Source organism: Anolis sagrei, chromosome 3, assembly GCF_037176765.1.
Source record: "Anolis sagrei isolate rAnoSag1 chromosome 3, rAnoSag1.mat, whole genome shotgun sequence".
Lineage (NCBI taxonomy): Eukaryota > Metazoa > Chordata > Lepidosauria > Squamata > Dactyloidae > Anolis > Anolis sagrei.
In genome coordinates, this window is record NC_090023.1 from 159845792 (window position 1) to 159872874 (window position 27083).

Sequence of the window (27083 nt, forward strand, 5' to 3'; positions counted from 1 at the left end):
ATAATGTTAGGATCTATAATGTTAGTTTGTTTCAGTTTAAAAAATGAGGGTGGAGGAGGGAGGTCTTGTCACACCTATAAAACCAACTGACTAATAGACTAAATTGATAATAATAATGACAGATCCTCAGTATTGTATTTATGGCTGCTCAAAAGTTCTATCAGAAGTGGTTGGGCAGGTTATCATACAGATCCATAGTTACTCAGCATAGTTCAGACCAGGCATGGGCAAACCTCTGTGTGTTTTGGATTTCAACTCACACAATTCCTAAAAGCGGGTAAGCTGGCTGGGATTTCTGGGAGTTAAAGTCCAAACCACATGGAGGGCCCAAGTTTGCCCATGCCTGGTTTAGACTATAGGTTCTTGTGGGAAGTAAATGTAAGAATCTGAAGGTACGTGCAAAAGCCCTGCCCATGACTGTGTGGAGGGAATACTGGCAAGCACTGTACCGGAAGAAGAAGGGGGAGGCAAGGTGGGCTGCAGATCTCGATTACAGAAATCTGTCCGACAACATTCAATTGTCCTCCGTAGTTGTGCTTTTGGTGAGTCCTGTAGGGTAAAAAGAAATTTCAGACACAAACACATTTTTCACAGTCTCTGAATTACACTCAGCGATAAAAGAAAGGGCCAATTCTGAAGTAGAAATTTTCCCCTTCCTACATATACAATTAGACTAGATAAAATATACAGAAAGTTCACAAGTGGGACTTGCAGCAAACCGTTGCAATTTGGAGTAAAACTCTTTTCATGTTTCTAGTAGCCACACCTTTGGGCAGGATAATCTCACCTCTCCTTGGTTTTCATTTACTGTTCTGACAGCAAGTTCTGAATTCCACACTCATGGAGCATAGATATTCCCCACTGGGTTCACTCCTCATTATCTGCATCCCCAGTAAAGCATTTGAGGTTTTTCCTTTGCCCTTTTTGTACTTCTGCTAACTTTGATAGTCAACCAGGGCTCCTGTATATGGATGGTTATCTTTTGCCTGCACCACTATTTGCACTTGGAGAACAATTTGCTATTTGTAGGTATGATTATTGCTAATCTCAAGTCAACAGAGTTGGCATAATATAGTGGCTAAGGCTGGGTACTACAATTTCGTCCCTGTCATAAACAAAACATTTTTCCTTCCATCTCTCTCTCAGTCAGCCTCTCATATATAATATGGTGATAATACGATTGACCTATGTGCATACTTATTGAACTGTATGAGAAGACTTCCAAACACTCTACAGAACGAAATAATATCAACTCTGTTAGAAAAAGAAAAAAAGAAAAATCACTACCAAATTTTGTCTTTGTTGGTTGGTGGTAGTGGTGTTGGTTAAAATTCTTATTATGAAATGAAGTTCAATTGTGAGAAACTACATGAATGTAAAGCAATGCTTTTTTCTTTGCAGTATTAATATCTCAACTACTCTTTTGGTTACGGTGCTTTTGTTGACTTGTATTCAACGGCATTGGAGTTCACAGTATTTTTCATTTTAAATAAATTGCTGCTTTATTAGATAGGAATTAAGAATTTAGAATGAAAAAAGTTCAATGACTTAAAAGTGGATTATTTCCCCCCGGGGTTTCAAACTAAATCAAAACCAATTCCCACACTATATCCCCCATTCCAAATCAATGCATTCTTTAGAACAGCAATTTTGAGACCTCACAATCTCTGAGGATGCTTGTCATAGATGCAGGCAAAACGTCAGGAGAGAATGCCTCTAGAGCATGGCCATATAGCCCGAAAAAACCTACAACAACCCAGCAATTTTGAGAATTTTACTTAATACAATGTAGTTCAGACCTGCTGACTTTATCTAGGTCAATATATAGTACAGCTATACATTGCTAAACATCCCTGGGTTTAATTAGTATGGTACCCATCAGTATCATAATAAACTTGACATGCAGATTTAATTATCTAAATTTAATAACCAGTCACCCAAGTCTCTTAAGACAGTAGAAATACCTTGCACTGGAAGTCTGAACCTTCATATTTCATGCAGCCAGAAGCCAGTATAATTTCTCCATTTTCCTCTTCAATGATGGCAAAGCAATGTCCATTTGTTCTGGAACAGATAAACCGATTTCAACCTTTCTATACATTGCTGTGTTTACATAAAGCCAAGCAAACTATATTTAACAGAATATGCAATCTTGTATTATTCCCTCCAATCGAAGAGCATATACCACTGTGCCTCTAGAGCAGCGGTTCTCAAAGTGTGCTCCATAGAGCCCTTGGGCCTCCTCAAAGCATTCTGAGGGGCTCCATGGTTTCTTCCTCCTCCATCCTTTCCCTCCAAACTTTCCCTTCCCTTTCTTACTCCTCCTCCCTCCTCCTGCCTCCCTTGCCACCAAAGCCATTTTTCCCTGAACCTCCTTGCCCTCAAAAGCCCTTTTTCATCACCTCCCTTGCCACCAAGATCCTTTTCCCCCTCTCCTTCCTTGTTTCCAAAACCCTATTTCCGTCCCACTGCTCAGGGGTGCTTTGATTGTGCTCTTCCTGCATGGCAAAAGGGGGTTGGACTGGATTGCCCCATGGGTTTCTATTATTGTTGTTGTCCTCCTCCCCTCCCCCTGCTTCTTCTTCTTCTTCCTCCTCATCCTCTTCCTCTTCTTACAAAATCTGGGTGGTCATCTGTTGGGGGTGCTTTGATTGTGCTTTTCCTGCTTCACAGAAGTGGGCTGGACTGGATGGTCCCTGGGATTTTCCATTGAAATACTGTTTTAATTTAGGTAAAGGTAAAGGTTGTCCCCTGACATTAAGTCCAGTCGTGTCCGACTCTGGGGTGTGGTGCTCATCTCCATTTCTAAGTCGAAGAGCCAGCATTGTCCGTAGACACCTCCAAGGTCATGTGGCCAGCATGACTGCATGGAGCGCCGTTAAGTTTACCTTGGTCAAAATGTTTATACAGTATGTTTATATATTATATTATATAAAAACATTTATTTGGGTTCCATGAGAAACTTTTGCTTCAAAAAGAACTTTGCGGCTGAAAAGGTTTGAGAACCCCTACTCTAGAGGAATGGGGGATTACACATAGTTACACTTGTCTGATAGTAAGGAAAATGTTAGGCACTCCAAAAGACCTACATCCATGGTTTCCATGTAAATATCTGTGCTCGTGATGAAGGTTCCATCAAGATTCATTCTTTTATAATGGGTGCACGCGTCATGAGTTAGCGAAAAAATCTATTTCTGGAAAAATTGACTGCCTATTTTCCACAAACTGAAACACTTTCTTGTCCAAAGTTTATCAGTTAAATGGAACTCCTTTTAACAGAACCCAAATTAAATATTATTTTAAAAATTCTCCTTAGCCAGGAATTAAGAAATACAGTGTAAATTTACATTTATCAGCTACACAACAATGAAGACTGCAGAAATTATACATATAAAGATGAACACCAGAGGGCAATAAAACGCAACATTACACTATGTAACACAGTTTTTTGTTCCTGGGTTATAAATGTCATTTCCTAATTGGCTCTATCATAAAAACATGGAAAAAGTTGATTAAACTGTAAACACCTTGTGTTTCAGGGAAATCCTGCAGCACATTTTGCTCCAGTTTTTCAATACATTATCTCATCGAGTCTCAAGTAATTCAACATAGTTTGTGGCAGCCACAAAAACCAAGTTTCTGGAGTATAACAACTACTTTCAAAGTAGGTACCGCACAGTTAAACAGGAATAACATTTTCAAATCAGGAACTGATTTTTTTTTTCAAATTTTAAAAATTTTAGATCTTCGAAAACACAGTGTTCTAAGATCTAAGATTTCATCACATTAAATCTCCTTAACTATATTAAGTGCATTATGTAAAAAGGTCAAATACAATCAAATTTTAAGATGCATATTAAAAGGTTTGAACAATTTCAAACTAATACAAAGTAATTCTTCCTGACTTTAAATGTACAAGAAATAAAAAGAGGAGGAAGAAAAGAAGTGAGAAATGGAGGACCAAGAAAAGATTTTGAAATCTCTAGTCTTACAAGAACTTTGATTACATTCACTGCCTAGAGGGAGTCTGCATGCCATACTTACTTGCATGTGTTATTAACTGCATCTTCTGGACAGTGCCCTGAGCAGTAGCATTGTAAAAAAGGCAAGGTGTCCTCTGGAGCCAGAGTTACACCGTCTTCCTGCTTCTTTTGATCAGGATCTGTTTTCATCCCTGTCCCATGCAACATGCTGTCCAAATTTTGTCCTGTAGGATGTGAACAAAATATAAATGTTTTGTTTTACAGAAATGGTTCAGGAATTTAGGTGGTTGTGGCCTCCCTATTGTCTTTTAACCTTTGGTGCCTTTCCCAGGAAAGTGTGTTCATTTCCATATTTCTAAAACCTTTACACACCAGGTTGAAATCTATTTTCTGTCACACATGCACTTCCAAGTTTTGATATAATCAAAGTCCAGAATAAATTTGATGACAAATATCAGGCCAAAAATCTTTTTCCTGGAGAATGTGTTAAGTTTATCCTTTATGGTGTAGTCACTAACCCAAAGGGGGAACACTCCAGGGAGTAATAAAAAACTCCTGTTTGATTGGAAGGAATGGCAATGTGAATATATATGATGTACATCTGTGGCAGCAAAACAATCTCCTTCTCAAGCTATGGGAAGGATATTAGTAAATACAACTATACAGACATACAGAGTTTGCGGTGTGGTTATAGCAGTCACTTAGCATCTCAAACAAAATCCAGTATTTCAGAATTCTCTGAAAGAGACAGGGGTTAATATACTTTCCTTGGAAATGAACTTGAGGATTTCTTCTAGTAGCAGACAAACAAAATTAACCATTTGAAGGAATAACAAACTCTTATCAGTAACCCTGATGAATGATGGACAGAACCCACTCTGATCTGTAATTATGTAACTTCAAGTCAAGAGGTAACAGAAAAGGCAGCTGGTGATGATGAGTGTGGTATGAACCTTAGCCACGAAGATGATGCTAAATGACAGGAATAGTCAGTCAAAGATAAAGACTGAGTCTGATGTAGTACCGAACTGGGAAGAGGAGGACGACAATGTCTTTTTAGTCATAAGGAAATTGTCTCTAGAAGCAGACCAATATTTATTCCTCTGATAAAAGAAGGCCTTGGACAATTCACTGAATTAATAAATGGTATACTGAAAAGAATTATTTATGCATTTAGCTGTGTTAAACTATCAAGCCTTCGATGGTTTCTGTAGTAGAGCGGTATTTTTATCAGTCATGTATCAAATCAAATATCTTCAACTTTCATATAAACATCCTAGGCAAGTGCCATATATCCTCAGTGTCATCGCTTCCTAAAGAGAATTGGATGCACAGTCAGCTGCCTGCTGTGCTAGATTGATTTGTTCCACTGCTAAAAACCCAGTTTTTGTGAAACAACAAGAGATCGCCACCTTCCTTATCAGAAAGAAAGTGCTCCATTAAGGATGCTATTTTATCCTATGTAAATCTTTACTACTGCCTAGAAGAATAGCATAGTTCAGAATTTTCAAAGTCAAGAAAGATAAGGCTTTTGTCCTATTCTGTCCTTTTTTAGCTGAAATCTCAAAAGGAGAGTAGGCTTGCCAGGACACTCCTGCTGCCAAGAAGAAAAAGGAGCAGACTCAAGAAGAAGGATTGATAGAGTTGAAGTGATAATGGGGGGAAAAAATCTATGGGCTCAAAATGACGTATCTGCAATATTGAGCAAATGATAAATCTTTAAAAGGAAAAAAACGGATAAAAGATAAAGAATAAAACCGTATCTCTGAAATGCTCAAGAAGTTCTATGAAAGGTTATTACCACTGTAGTGAATGAAGCAGATCAAAGAAGGTATGCTCATAAGAAAGAGGGCAGATGTACTAACAAAATCTTGGCAATCTAGGGCCACTTCTACACTGCCTCTATATCCCAGGATCTGATCCCAGATCTCCTTATCCTAGATTATCTGGCAGTGGAGACTCGTATAATCCAGTTTAAAGCAGATAATCTGGGATCAGATCATGCGATATAGAGCAATGTAGAAAGGGCCTTAGTTTCAACTGAGTGCAGATAAATGCATGGGATGCACAGAGACCAGAAGGAAGAATTGGATTGGAAAAAAATATACTGTTTTAAATTAGAAGAAATTTAATTACAGACATTTAAATTATCCTAGATCCTAATATTTTATATCCAAACTTTATTCTTTTCTGGAAAAAAGAATTAGCTCAAGGAATACAACAGTGTTAATGAAGTCCCCATTAAACATGGGATAAGGTAGCAGTGGAGAAGGCAGCAAAGAATCTGCAAATAATCAAGTTCGCAAAGAATCTACAAACGTGGTAGGATAATTGCAGTACTTTCAATACAAGCTAATTCAGCAACTGAAACTTTGCCAAATAGTACATAAAAGATTGGACCACTTCATTTTTTTTCCAAAGTGATTTACAGATCCATTCTTACTTTTACTCATAAAATTATCCCACATATTATCATTGCAGATTTGTTAAAACAGGATGCATGTGAATAAGTCCAAAATTCACTTGTGAGACCAATTCAAAACTTTCCCATTCTGAACTATCATTTCTTATATACTGCCTTTGAACAGAGCGTATTGTGTTAAGGGATGCTGGCAGAAGATCCTGTTGGTAATGGTTACAATTCAAAGAGATGCATAAAATCCACTCCCACAATTGTTCAGACACTATCATTTCATGAGACCCCCTATTAAAATCTGAATTGGTTTCAAAAATTCAGTGCTGGCTATAAAATTCCCAAAAAGTATAGAAGTCACTTTTCAGGTGCATAGAAGAGCTCTCCTTTTCAACAACTTGCATTATATGTCTCTGAACAGCATTTTAAGATTCTAGGTTTCAAATGTTTTTCAAAAGTTACATCATCTTACCAGCACCTATTTCAAACTACAGTTTGAACATAACATTGCTTTATATGCAAACATTTCATATATGAAAAACATTTCTGAAATTGGGTTTTTTTTTACCTTGAACTTGAAAAATGATGAATGCACAAAACCCCAGCAATCTGACGTAAACCTTCAGACAAATCATTGTTCACATTTAAATCCTTCCTGTTTCCTGTCAACTTTGGCAAATTGCCTTGTTTCTTGACAACTTTTAAGATGGATTTTTTTTTGGCGAAATTTGATAGAAGATTTAGTGGTCAGTTAAATCAATGATTTAATTATTCCACCTTGTTTTCTGAAAAAAATGAACAAAACAGATAATAAGATCCAACTGCAAAATTCCAAAAAAGAGGAAAATATTTCAAGTCAGTATAAAATCTTAAATAACAAATGTATTTACATAAACATGGATAATGGAACTTCACCACTTTGCATTTTAATCCCTTTACAACTCATTACTCAGATGGATGCAGCTCAAATTTAAAATTCAAGGTTTATTAAACACATCTGAAACCAGAACTAGTAACAGACTACCCATCATCCCATTCCAACATACCAACATCATATTAGCAGAATAGATTTATACAGTGAACAAAAGTGGAAGAACACCACTCTGTGCAGGACTCCCTAAGAATAATATTTTAAAATAGTTACTTAACTGCACTAAAGACAAGACAGTTAAATTACTTTACCATCTTAAACTGCTTTTCAGGAATAAAATAATTAAACACATATATTTAAGTATAACAGCTGCAAAAATGAATAAAGTTCAACTAGGGCTCCAAGGAATACAGAGTAATTTGGACACCTAAGTAGGTAATACAGACAATACAAATTTGTGTTAAGATGAACAGAACACTGATTTTGCCTTTCTTTGGCCTCTTGTTTGAGTGGGCTTGACCCCCTTGACCCCTGTCAGCCTGGCGCTTTTCTTGAATGAAAAAAAATGTATTTGTTCAAGGATGTGCTGCAATTACTATTGGTGGTTGCTTCTACCATAAATAACTCAATCTGTCTTTTGGCAAAAGCGAAGAACTTTTTATTTTAATTACTGCTTCATAGGCATTTATCATGGAGGGAAATTACTGGTGGAGCATAGAGGTATCTGTCACTTTCAATTTATACACGCAGAGGGCATGCAGCCTTCGACCTGTGGCCTACTTTTCACACATCTGTGACTTTTTAGTAATGAAGAAACAAAGCAGCTTCCTCACCACAAGAAATAAAGCCACTGCAATGGAACAAACCAGCCACAGGATACAGAAACTGATGTGTGAATAACACTGGGCTATGTCCACATTGTAATAACTGTGCATCAACAGCCACCTTTTAAAACCAACATAAAACTTTTAAAATTTATTTATTTAATTCTGAAATCTGATTGCTTGAAAAAATAGATTTTATTCTACTGATTCATGTTACTATTTTTGTAAACACATGCTATGTAATAACTGTTTAAAATATGGATGCATTCTTTACGGCATTAAATATGTTATGACTGTACCAAAATATTTTGCCCGCTATCCTCAAAAGGTATCTTAAATAGTACATGAACAAAAACCTTTACTGCAAGCAAAGGTATAGTTTCAATTTCTAATCCCAATTATAGGAAAACAACTGAATCTATGATAAAATGGTAAACTGATGCTCATGTAAATCCCCCTGTGCTAGTTGGGACTTGTAATTTGTTTTAGCTCAACATTCCTGTTTCCTGATTGTTTCAAAAATAACATACTATATATCCTGCAACTTTTGAAATGTACATTTTTATCGATGTTAAAGACCTAGCACATATAAAAGAAACTTTGAACTTTCCAGATATTATTAGACTACTAGCCATCCCCTGTCATGCGTTGCTGTGGCCCAGTCTGTGTATATGTGTTTTGTGTGTGTATATATGTGTAAATGTGGTTTTGCACATGCGTTGTAATGCATTTTCTTATTTTTTGGCTTTTAAAGTCCCTTCTGCTGTGTTTTTCAGTGTTTTTGTGAGTGATGGTCACTTGTTGGCCTGACAGGTGTATTGTGTCGAAATTTGGTATCAATTCGCCGTGGCCAGCCTTCCCTCCCTCTTTTTCTCCTTTCCTTTCCTTCCTTTCTTCCCATCCTTCCCCCTCTTATCTTTCCTCTCCCCTTTCTCTCCTTTCTTCCTTATCTACCTATTCTTGGAGTTCAACTCTCAGCAGTCCTCCTGATCAATCTATCTACCTACCTATCTATCTCTATCTAATCTATCTATCTTATCTTGCTGGGAGTTGCAGTCCAGGAATAGGAAACTGGAAATATGCAGGAATTGGGATGCTCTCAAAGAAATCCAAGGAGAAGCAAACTTGGAAGAAGCGCATTTGGAGCATCTTCCTCACCTAAAGGGCCTGGTCTAGGGGATGCTGGGGGCTGTTGTTTTTGCGCATGCACTGCATTGTCGTTTAGCTTTTGGGGGTTTTTAAGTCCTTTCCGCTATTTTTTGGGAGGTGTTTATGAGTGATGGTCACTCATTGGCTTGATAGGTGTATTGTGTCCAAATTTGGTGTCAATTCATCCAGTGGTTTTAGAGTTATGTTAATCCCACAAACAAACATTACATTTTTATTTATATAGATAATTCTTCACATTTGTCACCTTTAATAATACAAAGGATGATTAAAGAGCCAACAAATACAATGAGCCCTCAGTATCTACCGGTGTTTAGTTCCAGGATCCCCCATGGGTAACAACATCTGTAGATGCTTAAGTCCAACTATAAATAACCTAGTAAAATGCTGCAAAATGGGGAGATTTTGATTAAAAAAAATATTTTCAAGCCCTGGACAATGGAATCAATGGATACAAAATACTGAGAGCCAACTGTATTATGTGAAGAATTTTGCATGTGGAGATTGTCTGGGCTTCAGCATGAGGAGCCAAGACAATTTCAATGTCTGTCACATTCTAAACACACACACACATTAAATCCACCTCTATTTATTCTTTTTCTGAACATTAAACATCTAAGTTGCAAATCCTGCTTCCATAAACCATACCCAGAGCAAGCTAGCTAGCTAGTTTTACTGAGATATCAACTGAGCAATGGCCTAGTGTGTTTTTTTTCTTTTTCTGCTTTGTCTCACAATCTGTGGCTGACATACACTACTGGGATTTACTTGCACTACATGGATCCTTTCTGAGTGGTAGTCAGTATGATGCACACTTACATATTTGATTAATAACTCACCCTATCAAAAAGGACTAACATATACCTGCTTGTTCCTGGCCATTAAAAGGTTGCCCAAATACCTTTCATCGCCTTTGAAAGATGTTCAAAATGACTCTGATAAAACGAATGAGTTCTAAATTTGTGGAAAGTCCACAAGAAATATACATATACGGATATCACAGACTGAATATTTAGAAGAAAGTTATGTATCTTGAAGACAAATGACAAGAGCCTGAAAGAAGCAATTTCCCATCTGAAATGTAGGGCTAAAGGCACGGATCATTGAACAGTTACATTAATCTGGTTCCTTTTAACCATCATAGTTCTAAGATTCTTTTTCAAATGTATTTAGAGAAAATGGAAATATTTTCTGATTTTTTTCTTTGATATGCAAATAGATGTATATAAATCTAGTAAAGGGAATATGTCCAAAGCTTATGAAATAAAATACACTAAAATCAATGAGAAATTTCTAAGAAAGCAAAGATATTTTGTTTCAAGAGTTTGTCAAAAGTTATTATTGACAATATAATTAAACTTACATTAAGTGGTACACTTGGTTTTAATTTCATGGCTAATAGATATGCTAATTTAGACATAACTTCTTGCAGAAAATTTCCAAAGCTACTACAGATGGTGCTCATCTCTATGTGATAAACATAAGGAAGTACAATGTGTGTGTGTATGTACCACCTGTATACTTATGGCTACTTCCTGAATTTCAGGAGATTTTTTTTTGCCAAGAAAAACTTAAAAGAGATTGTTTGCCAATACCCTCTGAAATACAACCTTCAGAACTAGGTATTTCCTTCTGAGGACTAAACAGGCTTGTTCTGATTAGCTTCCAACATCAAACAGGATCTGGTGCCTTCAGTGTTTAGGCCCAAGGAGGAAGATCAATATATTTTAGCTCAGATTTATCTGTATCCACAGAAACACAATAAACAAATGGGTTCACAATGCTCAACTGCTCAGTTCTGCTCCTGCGGTACCATGTAACAATGATGCTTGTGAACAAATAGCCTACAAGGTTTATCAAGTGCCCAACACACTAAAGGTTAATTCTTAGTTGTAAAAATAATTAGAGAAGCAACCAACAACATTTTATCTGGCTCCAAATGAATGGAAAGCAGTGATTTATTATTATATGAAATTAAGACACTGTGCTAGAAAGGACAACATTGGAATGGTAGAACAGGCAGAACTCTGGCCTTCTTATTTCCAAGTTTCTATGTGAAGCTTACTCATGTGATCACATATTCAGCTAACAGGCAAGATCTATGATCCCTATGATCCTGGCAACAATCTGTTTTTGGTTTTGTATTCCTTCTCACTTAAATGACAGGAGCTAAGCCTTATTCATACATCTAGACATTATTTTAATGATCAGAGATTAAACAACTCTTGTGAAAACTCTGAAAGATGTAAACAATTTCAATTAGGCACGGCACTATGCAGCTATCTATCTCATGAGGGAATACCCCATGGCACCTCTAGTCTTCCCACTCAAAATATGGTTGTGAGGAAACAGTCTAATCTCTAAGCATATGTTATCACCTTATAAAACAATGATGTGCCCTGAATCTAGTAATCTATGCCATTATATGTTCTAAGCCCTTGCTGAAGAATGTGATGCTCCAGGTGATTTCAGATTGCTGATGTTGCTCAATAGCCACAGTCAGTATAACAAATGAAATTATCCAATATTATCAGCCACACATTAAGGGTCTTTGCATCACTGAAAATCCACTTCTCTTTGTAAGCTGCTATTTAAAAAAACTAGACATTGGATGTATGAGTCACAAATCTCTGTTTTGCCTCACCTGATGTGTAAAGGCTCTACAGTGGGCACAAGAAACAACCACGTAAGCTTCTCCAAGACAGAGACGGCACTTTGAGTGTCCATTTGTCCTCAAGAATTTTCGAATCAGCCAAAAAAATACAGCATGATCCTATGATCAACATCCAGCAGAAGAGCTGTCCTGGAGAACCAGAAATTTCTAGACTGGTGCTCCCTCAGTTAAAAATCAACAGTGGTTTTAAAAATCGCAATTTCCCAATTTTTGTGGGGGTCCTGCGTCCCTCACTCCCACAAAAGTGGAGGACGCACTGTAGTTTTTCAGTGTATTGTTTCCATTGTCTTTTTATTTCCACCTGGTCAGGTAATGTGTTCCCCTGCTGGATATACAGCAAATGTAACTCTTGGTTAACATCTCTCTCAGATTTTTCAGAATTTGTGGAAGCAGCCTCCTGTTTTTCCTTATTTTGTTTCATTCTCCATTTTTCTGCATTGATTATAGTAGTTCTTTTTGTCCCTGAATCCAAGTCACTAAGCACTTGCATCTAGTGTTAATTCTATTTCTATCACCTTTTACTTTTGCTTCTTTTCTGTTTTTAACTGCCTGAAGAGTTTAATCTGTCACCTGAGGATTAGAATATGGTTAGTTCAACCAGCATAGCTCATGTGTGCTATTAGTTCAGCTGGCATCACATTGCACTTTGTTCATTACTTGTAATGGGACTTTTTGTTCTGGGAAAGATAGCAATGACAATGATTCCCAAGACAGGCAGAAAGAAAGGGGACCTAACTTTATTATGCCAGGCTTTTGTTATTATTGAAGATTACAACTTGCACATTAGCTCTATCTTAAGAGAATCTATCTACCTGCAGTATGCAAAGCATGGCTACATTAAATAAAGACAACTGCTTTCCTAACTACAAAATCACCACACAAACAAATTATAAACTTATCTTTAAATTGGCCAATTAGAAGGCTTGAAGGTGAAACAAACCTGAAGTATCAATACCAAGAAAAGGTCAGCTAGTTAAAGTTCAGTTATTTGAAACAGCCACCTTTGTAGTAACCTTTTATTTTAAGAAAATCTACTTGTGTTGCAGAAGCATAAATTGTACAAAACTTAGTCACCTAGTTACAGCCCTGCCAAATAGCCAGAAACCAATCCAATGGAATGTTCCTTGAATTCCCTATAATCATGGTACTGATTCATTTGTTTCAACCCATCCACTGTTCCTTCAAAGTTGTTGTCCCTTTGTCCTCCAAGCATGGTTGCTCTTGCAACCAACCACCACAGGCAAACTCTTCTACCACACAGTTCCAATATCTGTGTGGGGTTGCTTTGATTCACAGGCTATTCCTCTTCCTCCTCCCTACAATCTTCTTCCCTCTTTTTCCTACATTTCCAAAGCCAGTGTTCTCCTCTTACTTGAATCACCTTAGTGACTGATTTATCTTCACACCCCCAGAAGTACTCAATGTAGCCTCCAGTCATCTGACTCCTTTGGCAGAGACCAATTTGACTGTAAACTCAAGCCAGTTTGTTTGGGAAACCAAATACAACTCATCACACACATACAGTTGTCTTCCTTTCAGTTTCTTTCTCCTTTTTGTTTTCTTTTGTTTGTTATCTCCAGAAAAGTCAAAATCCAAGAAGAAGCCTTGCTTCAGTGCAGTAGACCAGCTTTGAAAAGTGAGATTCTGGAATCTCTAATAATGTGTTAGCCAATCTTTGGGGCTTTTCTCATTGCATGTATAAGTGCACTCTGAGTGAATCGGAACACCAGTGTGCTGTGTTTGAAGAGTATGCCAAGGCCCATGTCTGTTGTGAGTTTCCAAGCACTTATCTCATCTAATAAAAAAGAGAGTTTTTTTGTATTCACCTTAACTTATATATAGAATCACTGAGATAATAATAATAACAACAACAACAACAACAACAACAACAACAACTTTATATTCCGCTCTATGTCCCTGAAGGCACTCAGGGCGGATTGGACTTGAAAGCTACTGAAATATATACGATACTGTTATCCATAGTTTCACCATCCTTCTCAGCCACATGAACACCACTTTAAATGAAAATGATAACAAAGGTGAAAGAATTTCTTATGGCCATGGGTAAAAACTGAGGATAATAAGGGATCTGGACATGTGAACTAGTAGTTCAATCTCTCTCTCTGTTATGCAGCCTCATTTATATTTTATTTAAATATTTATGTAATACTTTCAATCAAAATGGTTTCATGAGCAGTTCATAAGAACAATGTAAGCCCCCCTTTAAAACACACATTTCCCACTTGATATAAAAGGAAACAGCAAACTGTGGTGGGTCCGGGAACTACAAGTGTAGCCTGGGGGAGCTGTGTTTGACCTATAAACTGCACGCTGCTTACTTCTGCTGTGGATCTTCATGTTCCTGGAATAGCTCCTGTATAATTGGAAAATCACTAGTAGGGCTTTTCATTATTATCCAGGCTGGGGAGGGAGTTTCTGACCTTGTACCTACTTCTACTAAGAAAAAGAGGATCTATAATATTTAAATCCACCACCCTCCAGGTTTCCTTGTCGGGAGGTTAGAAATATTCTGGGGGGAAACCCCATATAAAATAGAACAAACTGCTGATGCTGATTAATTATTTATCATATCGGAGAGAGCCAATATGATACAGTAGATTGAGGTCTAGAACACTGGGGAGCAGGGCTCAAATCTCTAGTCAGCTATGAAAACCCATTGGGTTACACTCTCTCAGCCGAAAGGTAAGGCACATGCAAGCCCCCTTTTTACAAATCTTGTCATGAAAATCCCATGATCACTTTTAATTAGGTCACCACCATACATTGGAAATTATCTGAAGGCACACAACAACAATAAAGAAACATTATTATACTCAGAAATGCATTCTCACTGTGCTCGATTATTCATTTTACTGTTCATTCTAGTCTGCACAGAAACCTTTGTTATCAAATAGAGTATTAACTTGTTATTCAAGCAGTAAAAGTAATATTATTTTGTGAGTATATCCATTTTTAAAATTGTTATACCTCATATTACTTGAGTAGGAGGTTACTACTCTATTTTACTTTTAATGATAATACTGGGCTTTGTGAGACGAAATGCACATTATCATTCCCTAGCAAAAATTGCAAGTTCATAACCTAGACACGTGTGTGCTTTCAAGTCATACTGAATGCTTCGGGAATATGTATGTGTTGAATTGAAGCTAAGCTGAACAGTATTCCTCAGCTGTAATTATATAGTACATGTAGATGATTATAATGTACAGTACATGCAGATAATGTATATAAATACATTATGTAAAAGAGTAAAAGACAAATATAAAAGAAATTAATGCATATTGCCTGTCTGTAGTTTTATACTTGTAACAAAGTTAAGCGAAAATAAAACTATTTTCAAACCTATATCCTTATTCCAAAAGAAGCTACGTGTAGAATTTACAGCTTTGCATGAAGAAAATGTTCAGGTTGAATGTGAAATTTAAATGCAGCCAAACGGTAAGACTTCAGCAGAGCAGAACTCTAAGATTTCAGCTATTCCTTTCCCTCTCTCACTCTCTTCTGTTTCCCTTGTCTTAACTCTTACTGACTACCTCATAAGGTTCCTTTCTTTGGTCATCTGCCAGTTCCATAAAATAACTTGGAATAGAGCGCTCCCCTTTTCTTGGGCCCCTCCCCTTAAGCAGCCCTAGGCGCCCTGTCTCATATGCTTCTCAAGGCGTGCTAGACTACACAGCAGACTTTCTGGCTCCACTTCCATTGTTTGCATGGCTGCATTGCTTCTTATCCACAGAATGGATTAGCATAAGAATACTGTCGGCTCCTTCACTAAGCAATCCCCCTTACAGACAAAATACTGAAGGACTTTAGGGATAAAATGGTGAAAGCAATTGCTTTGCTAATCAGCATCCTTTTCTACATGAAATATAAAGTAATTTAGAAGAATGAGGGGCAGTAATTCAGCTTATACGCAGTGAAAGACCAATAAAATCTTGTGTAAGAATTCTATGTCTTCTTGGTATACTCTGGTAGTGACAGTTAAGAATATTATATAAATTACTGCTGGATGTTTAATTGGCACAAGTATTTTCAATTATATAAACTAGAATTTACAGAACAGGAGAAGGAAAGAAACCAACAGATTGTGAACATATCTTTTAAGCTGTCTGACATTAGACAATGAAGGATATGATCTCTTTTACTCCAGAGTTTTCCGTGTGAATTTACCAATGAAGGTGTTAAGACTTCAGATGAGTCAGACTTGATACTCAGCTATCCTCTTTAAAAACCTTTACTAACAGGGTCACAAATTCTTGGAACAACAGCACAGTCTAAATTATGAAATCAGAATAAAACATTTCACTTAATAATATTTAAAAACATCAGACAACGTACAAGTACTCTTTTAAAGATGGAATTAGATGAATTCCTTCATTAAAAGGATGCCTTAAATCCAATTAATAGTCTCGATCAGAGTTTATTCTGTGAATTAATAGATACTTGGTGAAGGACAGGTTGCTTCCCTGTAACCGTGTTGTTTCGAGTGGTCTTTTGAGAATCCCCACATATAGAGTTACTGCACCTGTGCAGATTTCAACGGAAAGCTTTCCAAGCTGTGATCTTTCAAATTTTGGCAATAACCCCCACCTACTTATCCTGGTTCCATGCTCCTTATTTCCTTTTTCCCTGCCTCTCAGCTTTCTTCCGAACTTTGTAGATATCAACGACTCATTTTAAGCGTTGCACCCAGTGTGCATCAAAGATCCCCGACTCCAAAAAGCACGCAAAATGCTTGCTCTGCCTTAGAGAAAGCCATGTGGTTTCCCTGACCCTTTCTGGTGTGGTGGTTGGCAGTGGGAACAGATCTTGTTGGGCCTGGGTCTGCATGGCTGGAGGTAGTAGCAGTTGAGATGGGGCCCGGATGACAGTACAGGTAGAGTGGGACAAGAAGTCCCGGATTTCTCCGTTTGATAGTGGTTCCACTCCTGAGTCCAGTGATGGATGAATGGACTGGGCTGGGCTGGCTGAAGAGAGGGCGAGGATCAACAGGACGAAGTCGCTGATGATGAAGCTTGGCCCCTTCTAGATGAGGATGAAGATAAGATTTGCTGTAACTTCCTCCTCTTGGCCGCAGCTTGAGTTTGCATCTTGAGCTGCGCCTCAAGAGATTTCCCCAGGGTCAGGGGATCGGGAGGGGATCAGTTTGCGCTGACCCCTCCGCCTAAGCCCACCTGGACTCTTTGTGAGCCTGCTTGAATGCAAATCCACATTGACGGCGTCAAAGGTGGTGTTGCCATGACTGAACAGGTCGACCACGGCTTGAAGTCAAAGGGGACCTGGGGTTGGGCGGACAGGATGGCTCGTGGTGAGGCTCATTGGTCTCACGGTCTTTGATGCTCGGGAAGACTTGGAGCCCTTAGAAGCAGCCGAGGTTCTCGATGGAGCCAGAGGTGGAGCCCTGGTCGGGGGGGCTAAGGACAGTTGGTATAACAGCGCCTTTAGTCTTGCTGTCCTATTCCCTTCTGGCTTGGGACGTGAAAGCTTGGCAATGGTGGCAGGAATCAACCACATGGCTTTCTCCATGGCAGAGAAAGGACTTTGCATGCCCCTCTGAGTCAGGGATCTTTGAGGCACACTGGGTACAATCCTTGATGTCATTGACATCTCTACAAAGTTCCAAAGACAGCTGTGTGGCAGGGGAAAAAAGGAGCATGGAGCCAGTGTGCCTTTTATGCCCTGGGAGGAGTGGACGGGTTTGCTGCTGAAATTTAAAAGATTGGAAAGCTTTCTAATGGAGCCTGCATAGGCACAGTAATTCCTTACACGTGCATTCACAGAGACCATGAAGAAAAATCACAAGTTCCATCAACTGAATGGATCTGCTCTATTTGGGATTAGGATCAATATTTCAACTGCAATGTCCTAGATAAGGGTTTCTCAACCTTCCTAATGCCGCAACCCTTTAATAAGTTCCTCATGTCGGGTGAACACCAACCATAAAATTATTTTCATTGCTACTTCATAACTGTAATTTTGCTGCTGCTGCTGCTGCTGCTACTGCTGCTGCTACTGCTGCTACTACTACTACTACTACTAACAACTTTATTTTTGTATCCCGCCACCAATTCCCCCGAACTCGGGGAGGCTTACATAGGGACTAGCCCAGTCAAACATACATTAAAACATAACACAACAAAGGTTATAAAAGCAGTATTATAAACAACATAAAATATCATTAACAAATACATGAGTCTCTACTTGCTGTTCTTCAAGAGAGAGATTTCATCTCAGCTTGCTATATTACTGTGTAACTAGCACAAGTGTTTCTTAATCTGTTAGTTTATTTGAAGGAGACCGTTTCCCTCAATCTTTATTTCTCTTTTTTTTAATTGAACAGTTTCTGCAGTGAAAATAACATTCCTTTTTTGTCAAACCAACAGTTTTATTGATGTACATTCTAGGAAATCTGATAGTATGATTTCTGTTCTATACAACAGAACTGATTTTTTTCCTTCACAAGGCAAAAGTTCAAGATTAAAAACAAACAAACAAACAAAAGGATTGTACGCCTCTATGTCTGTCTTTCAGAAGCTCTGAATTCTAGATGCCTCTATTCTAGGTACAATTTTCTTTCTTGGATACCCTCCAGAGAGGTACTCTTAAAAAATCCTCAACTGCATCAATTTGTCTGCAAATTGGCAAAGGTAATCCCCTTCTAACATGCTACTAAACCTGTTCATTCAGTTCGGACAAGGAAAAGTTATATCCATGTTTGTATTTCTTGTGATAGACAATGTGAGATAAGAATCGCTTGGATCCTGTGATGGATTCAAGACTAAAAAGTGAACCAGACCAGTTCTAAATAAATCAGAACCAAAGCAGCCCATTTTCAGAAACACTTCTTTCAGAAATACTGAATCAGGATCTGAACTGGATTTCAGGGTCTACTCAGGACCACGGTTTTAAAACACATTCCAGTATGCAAATTTAACTGTTCTTGATTATACTAATGATTGTTACACATATATCTTTTTTCACTAAAACAAAAACAGATGGAGGGATTTGGATTGTAGCTGCCCCATGATCAAGACAGAAAATTTGGTTTTTTTAAAAAATCTGGCTGATTACAGTAAAAATACTTTTATTATCTGTATGTTATTGGAATGCAATCTGTATCTGGCCGTGCTTTGTGTTTTTATTGTAATGTTTCATCACCGAAATTATGTTTTAAATGTGCTTTAACAAAAAGTTGTTAAGTTTTGTAAAGCATAGCTGGATTTTGTTTTAAATCAATGTAAGACAATTTCAATCTTCTGCCAGGAAAGAAGAAAAGCAAATTAGCACTAGCCAACAAAGTTAGTGGTGAGAGTATCTGGAGAACAGAACATTCTTCATTTCTCACTGAAGCTTATTCTTGGGTATATCAGAAAACTATATCTGTAAGTCCAAAGTTGCACACAGATCAGCTAAATAGAGCCATTGTGTCACTGTGTCTGCAGCAGTCCTAATTATGAATTTTAAAAGATCTGATTTAAAAAAAACATATTTAGTCAAAGTAAGATATACCATATATACTCAAAGTATAAGCCAATCCAAAAATAAGCCAAGGCACCTAATTTTACCACCACCAAAAAAAAAAAAAAAGAAAGAAAGAAAGAAAGAAAGAAAAGAAAAAAGGATTGACTCGAGTATAAGCCAAGGGTGAAAAATGTAGCAGCTACTGGTAAATTTCAAAATAAAAATAGATACCTATAAAATTACCTCAGTTGAGGCATCAGTAGGTTAAATGTTTTGTAGTATTTACATAAAAACTGTAATTTAAGATAGGACAGTGCAACTCTGATTAAATCATTATTCTAACCTTCTTCAACGTACTCTTCCAATAATTCAAATAATTATTGCAATGATACATAATAATAATAATATTAAAATAATAAATGTAATAAAATAATAACAGAGAAAAATAATGGAAATGTAATAACAGTAATAATAATAGGGTAAAATAATAAATGTAATACAAACAATAATAGAGCAAAATAATACATGTAATAAAACAATAGAATAAAATAATACATGTAATAATAAAAATAAGAAATAAGAGAAAAATAAAAAAATTAATAATGGAGTAAAATAATACATTTAATAAAAATAATACTAATAACAGTGTAAAATCATAAGTAACCTTGACTCGAGTACAAGTCGAGGGGAGCTTTTTCAGCCTAAAAGGGGGGCTGAAAACTAGATATATGCGAGTATATACAGTACGCATGCAAGATTTACCAAAGAGCTCCTGTGTCTTTACTCTTTCCATGCATTAAAAGTGAATCCTGATTATTTTGGATTTATGGATATCTATGATCTAGCTTTATACATGAGTATATACAGAACATCCAAATATGTGGAATTCCATTATATTAATCAAAGTGGACAATTTCTGGGGGTCTGGAGATGAATTGCCCTTCATAATCACAGCAGGGGGCGTACATCTGTAGAAAGCAATTACCGATAACCATCTGTGAGGATGCCTGCCATAGATGTGGGCAAAATGTCAGGAGTGAATGCTTCTGGAACATCACCATACAGTCCGTAAAACTCACATAAAACCAATTACCAATTATTTTGTTCACCCCATATATGTGTTCTACTGCAATTTTGGGGAATACTGGTATTCATCATTACCTTTGCAAAGTATAATTTACTCCTTGCCTATCCAACAAGAGCTCTGTTGGATTTTTTTTTTAAAAAAGAGCACAATGAAGGAAACACACATATCCAAGCTTAGTTTTTGGACTTCTGTATTCATCTATAGAAGCTATACATTATACAAGAACTCTTTTCTCAGTTCAAGGGCATTCATTCAAGGGTATTCACATAAATATTCATAAACTTAAGACAAGGTTGTACTGATGCTGAATACTATGTGCTAATTGCCTACAAGCTTAGTTATGAGCTATAACTCTATTGATTTGTGATTTGTGAGTTCAGCTAGTCTATTATAAATGAAGACACAAGAGCTGCATTTTGTCTTTCAAATGACAGCACAGGAAGCTGTCCATCTGTAACTACAACAAGTTTTATTTACAGTAATTTTGCCAACCAAAGAAATGGCTTGCCAATCTTGACTTAACAGTAATAGGGAAAGATGCTTTTGTGAAAATCTTGAGCTGATCTATAAGAACCATTTCCTGTTCCCTAATTATGGCTGATCTACTGGGATGTATCTTCAGGACACTGGATTCTTTCTGCTCCCACCAATACAACCATGATTCACCCAGACAAAACTACAATTAATGCTAAGGGTAGTCGTATAACCTAAGAACTGACATCAGTATGAGGCTGCTTGCAAATCCTGAGTTATGAGTTCATCCAGGTTAGTACTAACCATACTGGACATAATAGTCATAGCTTTAAGGCAGCTACAGCATGTGTGGATGTTGGAATAGATTTAAGGAAGAGAAATTGAGATTCTGTACTATAATGTGAGTCAAGGAATCAGGTGCAAAGCATCTGAAGCAGCCATTATTTCTGCCACATGAAAAATACATACAATTAGAATTCTAGGAGACTACATCTGGAAATAGTATTCTTCCAGGATCACATTCATACATACAAATCATAAATGATGGGAATAAAAGCATGACAGTCTAAGAAAAACGAACCTAATGAAGAACACCATTGAATTAATCAAATTAACTTTTGTATACATTTACTTATGACACAAATGGCTCTTTACTTATTTTTTACAAGTAGATGTTATAGAAATCAAGATCGCAGCAATCTTGGAGAACTATTCCAAGAAAAAGGAACTTCAGGCTTTGGGTAAATCCTCAGCTTTACTGAAACATGCCTAATTTGTTTCTGCTGACCTTATGTTACTGTTTTTAGTTTCTTTTTTAGTAGATAAAAGCTTTTACTGCATTTTAAATTTATATATTCTGACACTGTCAATATCCAACTTTGTTAACTGACAAGCTTAAATGAAAGATAAGATATAATTTTTAAAAAAATAAAATAAATATGCTCAGTTTAATAAATCATGAGAATGCTTACCTTTTATTGGAGAAATGAATGAAACAATGCTATACAGTTGATATTATGTCAACTGGTTTCATCTGTATTTCCACTTCAACAATTCCAGAACAAAATTGTAACAATGCATATTTCTTTAAATCTGCAAGACAGAAAGAGTTAAACGTTAAGTCCACAGAAGCTTTATGAATGATTAAGAACAAATTTCATTCTATCAGCTAAAATGTCTTTTATACACATCCATCAGCATGCATAGAACTAGTTCTGCACAACTCCTTAGGGCCATGCAATAAAATACCTTATTTCAACTTGGAGTGATGTTCAAAGTAGTTTATGAAAATAGCATGAGACAAGATGGTATATAAACCTCAGGCTGCATGCTAGCCATTCAGAATAATGCTACAACAAATAATTCTTCAAACTGTGTGGTATGCCTTACAGACCTAATTTTTGATAAACTGAGATTTGAAAAAAAATATTTTAAGACTTTAATTCCCAAACCTAGATGCTGCGTTTTAACTCAAGAAGACTAGATGAAAAAGGAATTATAGGAAAAGACTGCAGGAATCAGACTCGGCCTTTAACTTCAAAGGGAAAATCTTGCATTGTATAGATTTTGCATTGTATAGATCACCTACGGATGTGAGAGCTGGACCTTAGGGAAGGCTGAGCGAAGGAAGATCGATGCTTTTGAACTGTGGTGTTGGAGGAAAGTTCTGAGAGTGCCTTGGACTGCGAGAAGATCCAACCAGTCCATTCTCCAGGAAATAAAGCCCGACTGCTCATTGGAGGGAAGGATACTAGAGACAAAGTTGAAGTACTTTGGCCACATCATGAGGAGACAGCAAAGCCTAGAGAAGACAATTATGCTGGGGAAAGTGGAAGGCAAAAGGAAGAGGGGCCGACCAAGGGCAAGATGGATGGACGGCATCCTTGAAGTGACTGGACTGACCTTGAAGGAGCTGGGGGTAGTGACGGCCGACAGGGAGCTCTGGCGTGGGCTGGTCCATGAGGTCACGAAGAGTCGGAGACGACTGAACGAATGAACAACAACATAGATTTTTTGGGGACATACACACATGTAAATGGTAGTGGTGGTTATTTCTGGACTGCTTTCATGGGCTAGGATATTTTTATGTTAAGTCCACATGGAATAGATTTGGTCCAATGACAAGAAACTGTGCTTGTCCACATGGGGGAAGGATCTGGTCCAATGACATTGTTGTCACTCCCAGGGGAGGAAAGGAAATGATGCTAAACCAAGTGATCAGAAAAACATGACTGGATAGGTCAGTCTGAAATACAGGGAAGCAAACTGATAAAGCACTGTATCTCATTATTCTATTTCAGTGGATGTTCTAGTGTGAATTTGAATGATGATTAGTCCCTGTTTATGAATGGCCAGCCCTAATTTATTGATAAGGTTGTATTCAGCACTTTACCTCCAGCCCCAGCCCTATAGTTTTCTTTTTGCACAAACCCATGCCATGCCCTCTCTAATCTGATCATGCCCATCATATTCCTGGTTACTGGTTGTTGAGGTTGGTTTGATACTCTTTTATGATGTTTTTATACTCCACCGTTTCTAATTGTTTTGATTAGATTGTTTATGTTATATGTTATTATGTTTTGACTGTATCTTAGCTGGTAAATTTTGTTGTATGCCGAGCTTGGTCCCCATGTAAATTGCCCTGAGTCCCGTTGGGGAGATGATGGCGGGATAAAAAAATTAGGTTGTTGTTGTTGCTGTTATTATTATTATTATTACAAAGTCATAATACATCTGTCTCCAAGACTTATAATCATTGGTTTAACAGCATTAGCAACCAATAATAAAATTGGGTAAAAACTGAGCAATTTGACACTAGCTTGAACACATTCCGTTCTTAATGGCAATAATCTTTGTGAAATAAACAGGCTGATGGTTAACTTTTAAGTAAAATATAGAGAAGGTGCTTTTGTATTATATTTTGAAACCTTCGTTTAGATGTCTAGAAAACATCGATACAAAGCCTTCCAAAGCAGGTTTTCTATCCCTTACACAAAATTTCTTGAATTACTACTGAATCCCTACAAAGTATTAAAAATTGAAGGCTGATTATTACAGCCCTCATGCAGTCAAGTCATATACAATATAATTTTTCTTACAAATCCACACGTTTTGATAGCATACTGAATGTCCTACAACCACAATGGAGTATACCCTACAATGAAACCTTGAATCTAGTAAAAGTGCCCTCTCCACACATCAGACAGCAAAGCTGGTGTTGTACAACAAAAGTCTCTGGTGCCACACGAGAGTCCATCTTTAGCCAAACTCCCTCCCTCTCTGTTATATTTTATTTGTAATATTTTCCCAAATTATCTGCAAAACAAAAATATAGACAGAGTCACTTTAGTTCAGCAGAAATATGTAACATGAGCTTTGAAGTAACTTTCTATTTGACCGTCTTCATGAGACACCTCTCTGTTATTAAATAAGCTGGGTTTTTTTCTTTACTGACAGAAAAGCAATTGAATCAGTTCAATATTATTAAAATCTTCTTAAAACATATATGTCACTGAAAAATATCTATCACAGATCTACTGCAAATGTCTGCTGCACACAAACCCATTATCTCACCACTACAGCAAGCATGAGACAGGGAAAGCAACTGGCTGGGGGTTCCAGTCTGTAAACTGATCATTGCAAATGGAAAAAAGAAAACAACTACAACTGTATTTTTTATAAAAATCAGCTGCCACCAGAAAAACAAGCATGTTACAGGAGGGATCCTTCAAAATGGAAGAAAGATCGAGAACTAGTCTCCTAATTAAGGTAGGACATCTGCTACCTCAGGCCTTATTGTTTCTATTATGTTTAAATGTATGGATTACACAATCTGAAATACCTCCAACTGAATGAGGGATACAGTACTTGAGTAGCTATTAATTAAATCCAAGTGCCAATTTTGTGACTTCTGCAATTTTTTCACACACTGCTGAACTATCAAACATAGGACTCAAACAAGTCAAAGCATGGCAAATCCCTTTGAATACTGTCTGAACAGGAGGTATAGTACAAATAAACTATTAAAGAATGTGGAAACAAGAAGAAAGAAATTACATATTGGAGTTTCATAAGAGATAAACTCACAAAAAGAAATAAAGGAATTCAGAAGCACCTTTGAGACTGAGAAGAAATGTGTAGCATAAACTTTAATGGACTCAAACCACATGACAAAAATAGTACAGATGAAGGCTTAGACAACTGAGAAAGTAAAAGAAAAATTCAGTTACCATGCACTATCATCAGGAATTCTAACTACACAGAAAGCTATGCATTTAACTTTGTGGAACAGGATACACAGTGGAGCAATGAGAACCATTTTTATGTTTCATATATGAAAGTGTTATTGACAAATAAATTACCAAGCTTGAAGAAAGCATGCTGCTAATTTTAAAGCTAAAACCTTAGTAAATTTAACTATAACTCCTTAATTTATTCAATTCATTTGACTTCAGAAACTAAACTGTATTGGCCCTCATAAGTACTTCAATGGGACTCCACCAAGACTATCAGGGATCTCTAGGCAGTGCTAATACAGATTTATGTGTACACTAAATGTTAGCAATACTGGGCTAAACTGACTTAGGATAAGGCACCTTTGTCTCCCCCTAACATTACATTAATGTTCCATTAAGCTAACCTTCTTATATATAAATCAAGGTAAAAAAATTGTAATTTTATGGAATTTACTAAACAGTTAAAATTATGCATCTACTTCATACAATTTAACAAATTCCTAGATTGAAGGCAAATGTTGAATTCCACCATTCATTTTATGTGGTAGCCTTCCAATTAAAATAGTTAATTTCTTTGACCACAATCTCCCTTACGATGTTCATCCAAAGTCAGTTGAACTGGCAAGATAATGTTTTTAAACCAATGAGGCACACATGCATACAAACACTGTTGTTACTCAACAACTACAGTTGAAATGGTGCTATACTATCCATACTAAGTTGCACAATGGAAAACAATATATTTTTTATTAATTTGGAAATTATATTTTGTCTGCACCACAGTTCAGATTAGCATATATTCATGGTGTTCTCTACATCTACCCAGCTTGTAAGTCTATCAAAAAACGAAATCAGATGAGTCTGGCATGACTTGTTGTTGATAAATCCATGCTGACTATTAGTGATGACCCCATTCATTTCTAAGTGTTTGCAGACCACTTCTTTAATGATCTTTTCCAGAATCTTGCCTGTTATCGATGCAAGGCTGACTGGACAGTAATTGTTTGGGTCTTGAAGATAGGGACCACATTTGCCTTCTTCCAATTTCTATAAACTATTTTGAAAAATTCACTTAATGCACAAACTGACTTAAAGAATCAAAGTCTATGCAGAACACAGTCTTGGTCAACTGTTGAAAGATCACCAGGGTTGGAGTCAGCCTGGCTTCTCATAGAAAAGGATGTCAAAAGACGAAGCTCTGTTTTACAGGTTCATCAAGTAAGCCTTGTAATAATACCATGTCCCCAAGTCAAACATGTCATCAGGGAAGGCTTCCTAGTTGAAGCACAGTAACTCTCCAGGGAAATGTGGCTAGAATAAATACTATCAGTTTCACAATCAAATCAAAACCTTTTGGTTTGCCAAAACATTTTGATCAACTGATCCTTTCTTCCACATATTTTCTGCTTCTCTTTGTTTTTTAATCTGTTCACAGATTTGGAATTTTTTTTATTTGTATTTGTATACTTACCTATACATGGAAGGATAGAAGGCAATCTAAACTATTTTATCAAATAGTTAAAATAATACATGTTGGTATTTTTATTTTATTTATTTTTGTTTCATAACCCACCTTATTTATTTATTTATTTATTTACTGTACTTGTATACCGCTGTTTCTCAGCCTAACTGGTGACTCAACGCGGTTTACAATAAAATACAACAATAAACAGTATACAATTTAAAACCATAAAAACATAATACACAGTATTAGCACATCAATAACAATCTAATGCATCTCCTAATTAAATCGCGATCCAGTTTCGTCGTCTTATATATTTATAAGATATATTTATAATATATTTATATATTTATATTTACATCTTAGCTTTGGGGAAAGACAGAGTATAAATAAACCAAGATTATTACATTCTAC

General features: G+C 36.8%; 1 protein-coding gene across 1 annotated transcript in view; it reads right to left on the bottom strand.

Annotated features, from left to right (window-relative positions):
- Nucleotides 1-27083, bottom strand: part of BMPR1A (bone morphogenetic protein receptor type 1A) — a 72090-nt gene that overhangs the window by 17566 nt on the left and 27441 nt on the right. The window contains exons 2-6 of the mRNA XM_060768983.2: nucleotides 21944-22064; nucleotides 6965-7181; nucleotides 4045-4207; nucleotides 1965-2064; nucleotides 450-549 (exon numbers count right to left, since the gene is read on the bottom strand). Of these exons, the coding sequence (XP_060624966.1) occupies nucleotides 450-549; nucleotides 1965-2064; nucleotides 4045-4207; nucleotides 6965-7031 (430 nt within the window). The 5' untranslated portion in view covers nucleotides 7032-7181; nucleotides 21944-22064. The remainder of the gene's footprint in view (nucleotides 1-449; nucleotides 550-1964; nucleotides 2065-4044; nucleotides 4208-6964; nucleotides 7182-21943; nucleotides 22065-27083) is intronic.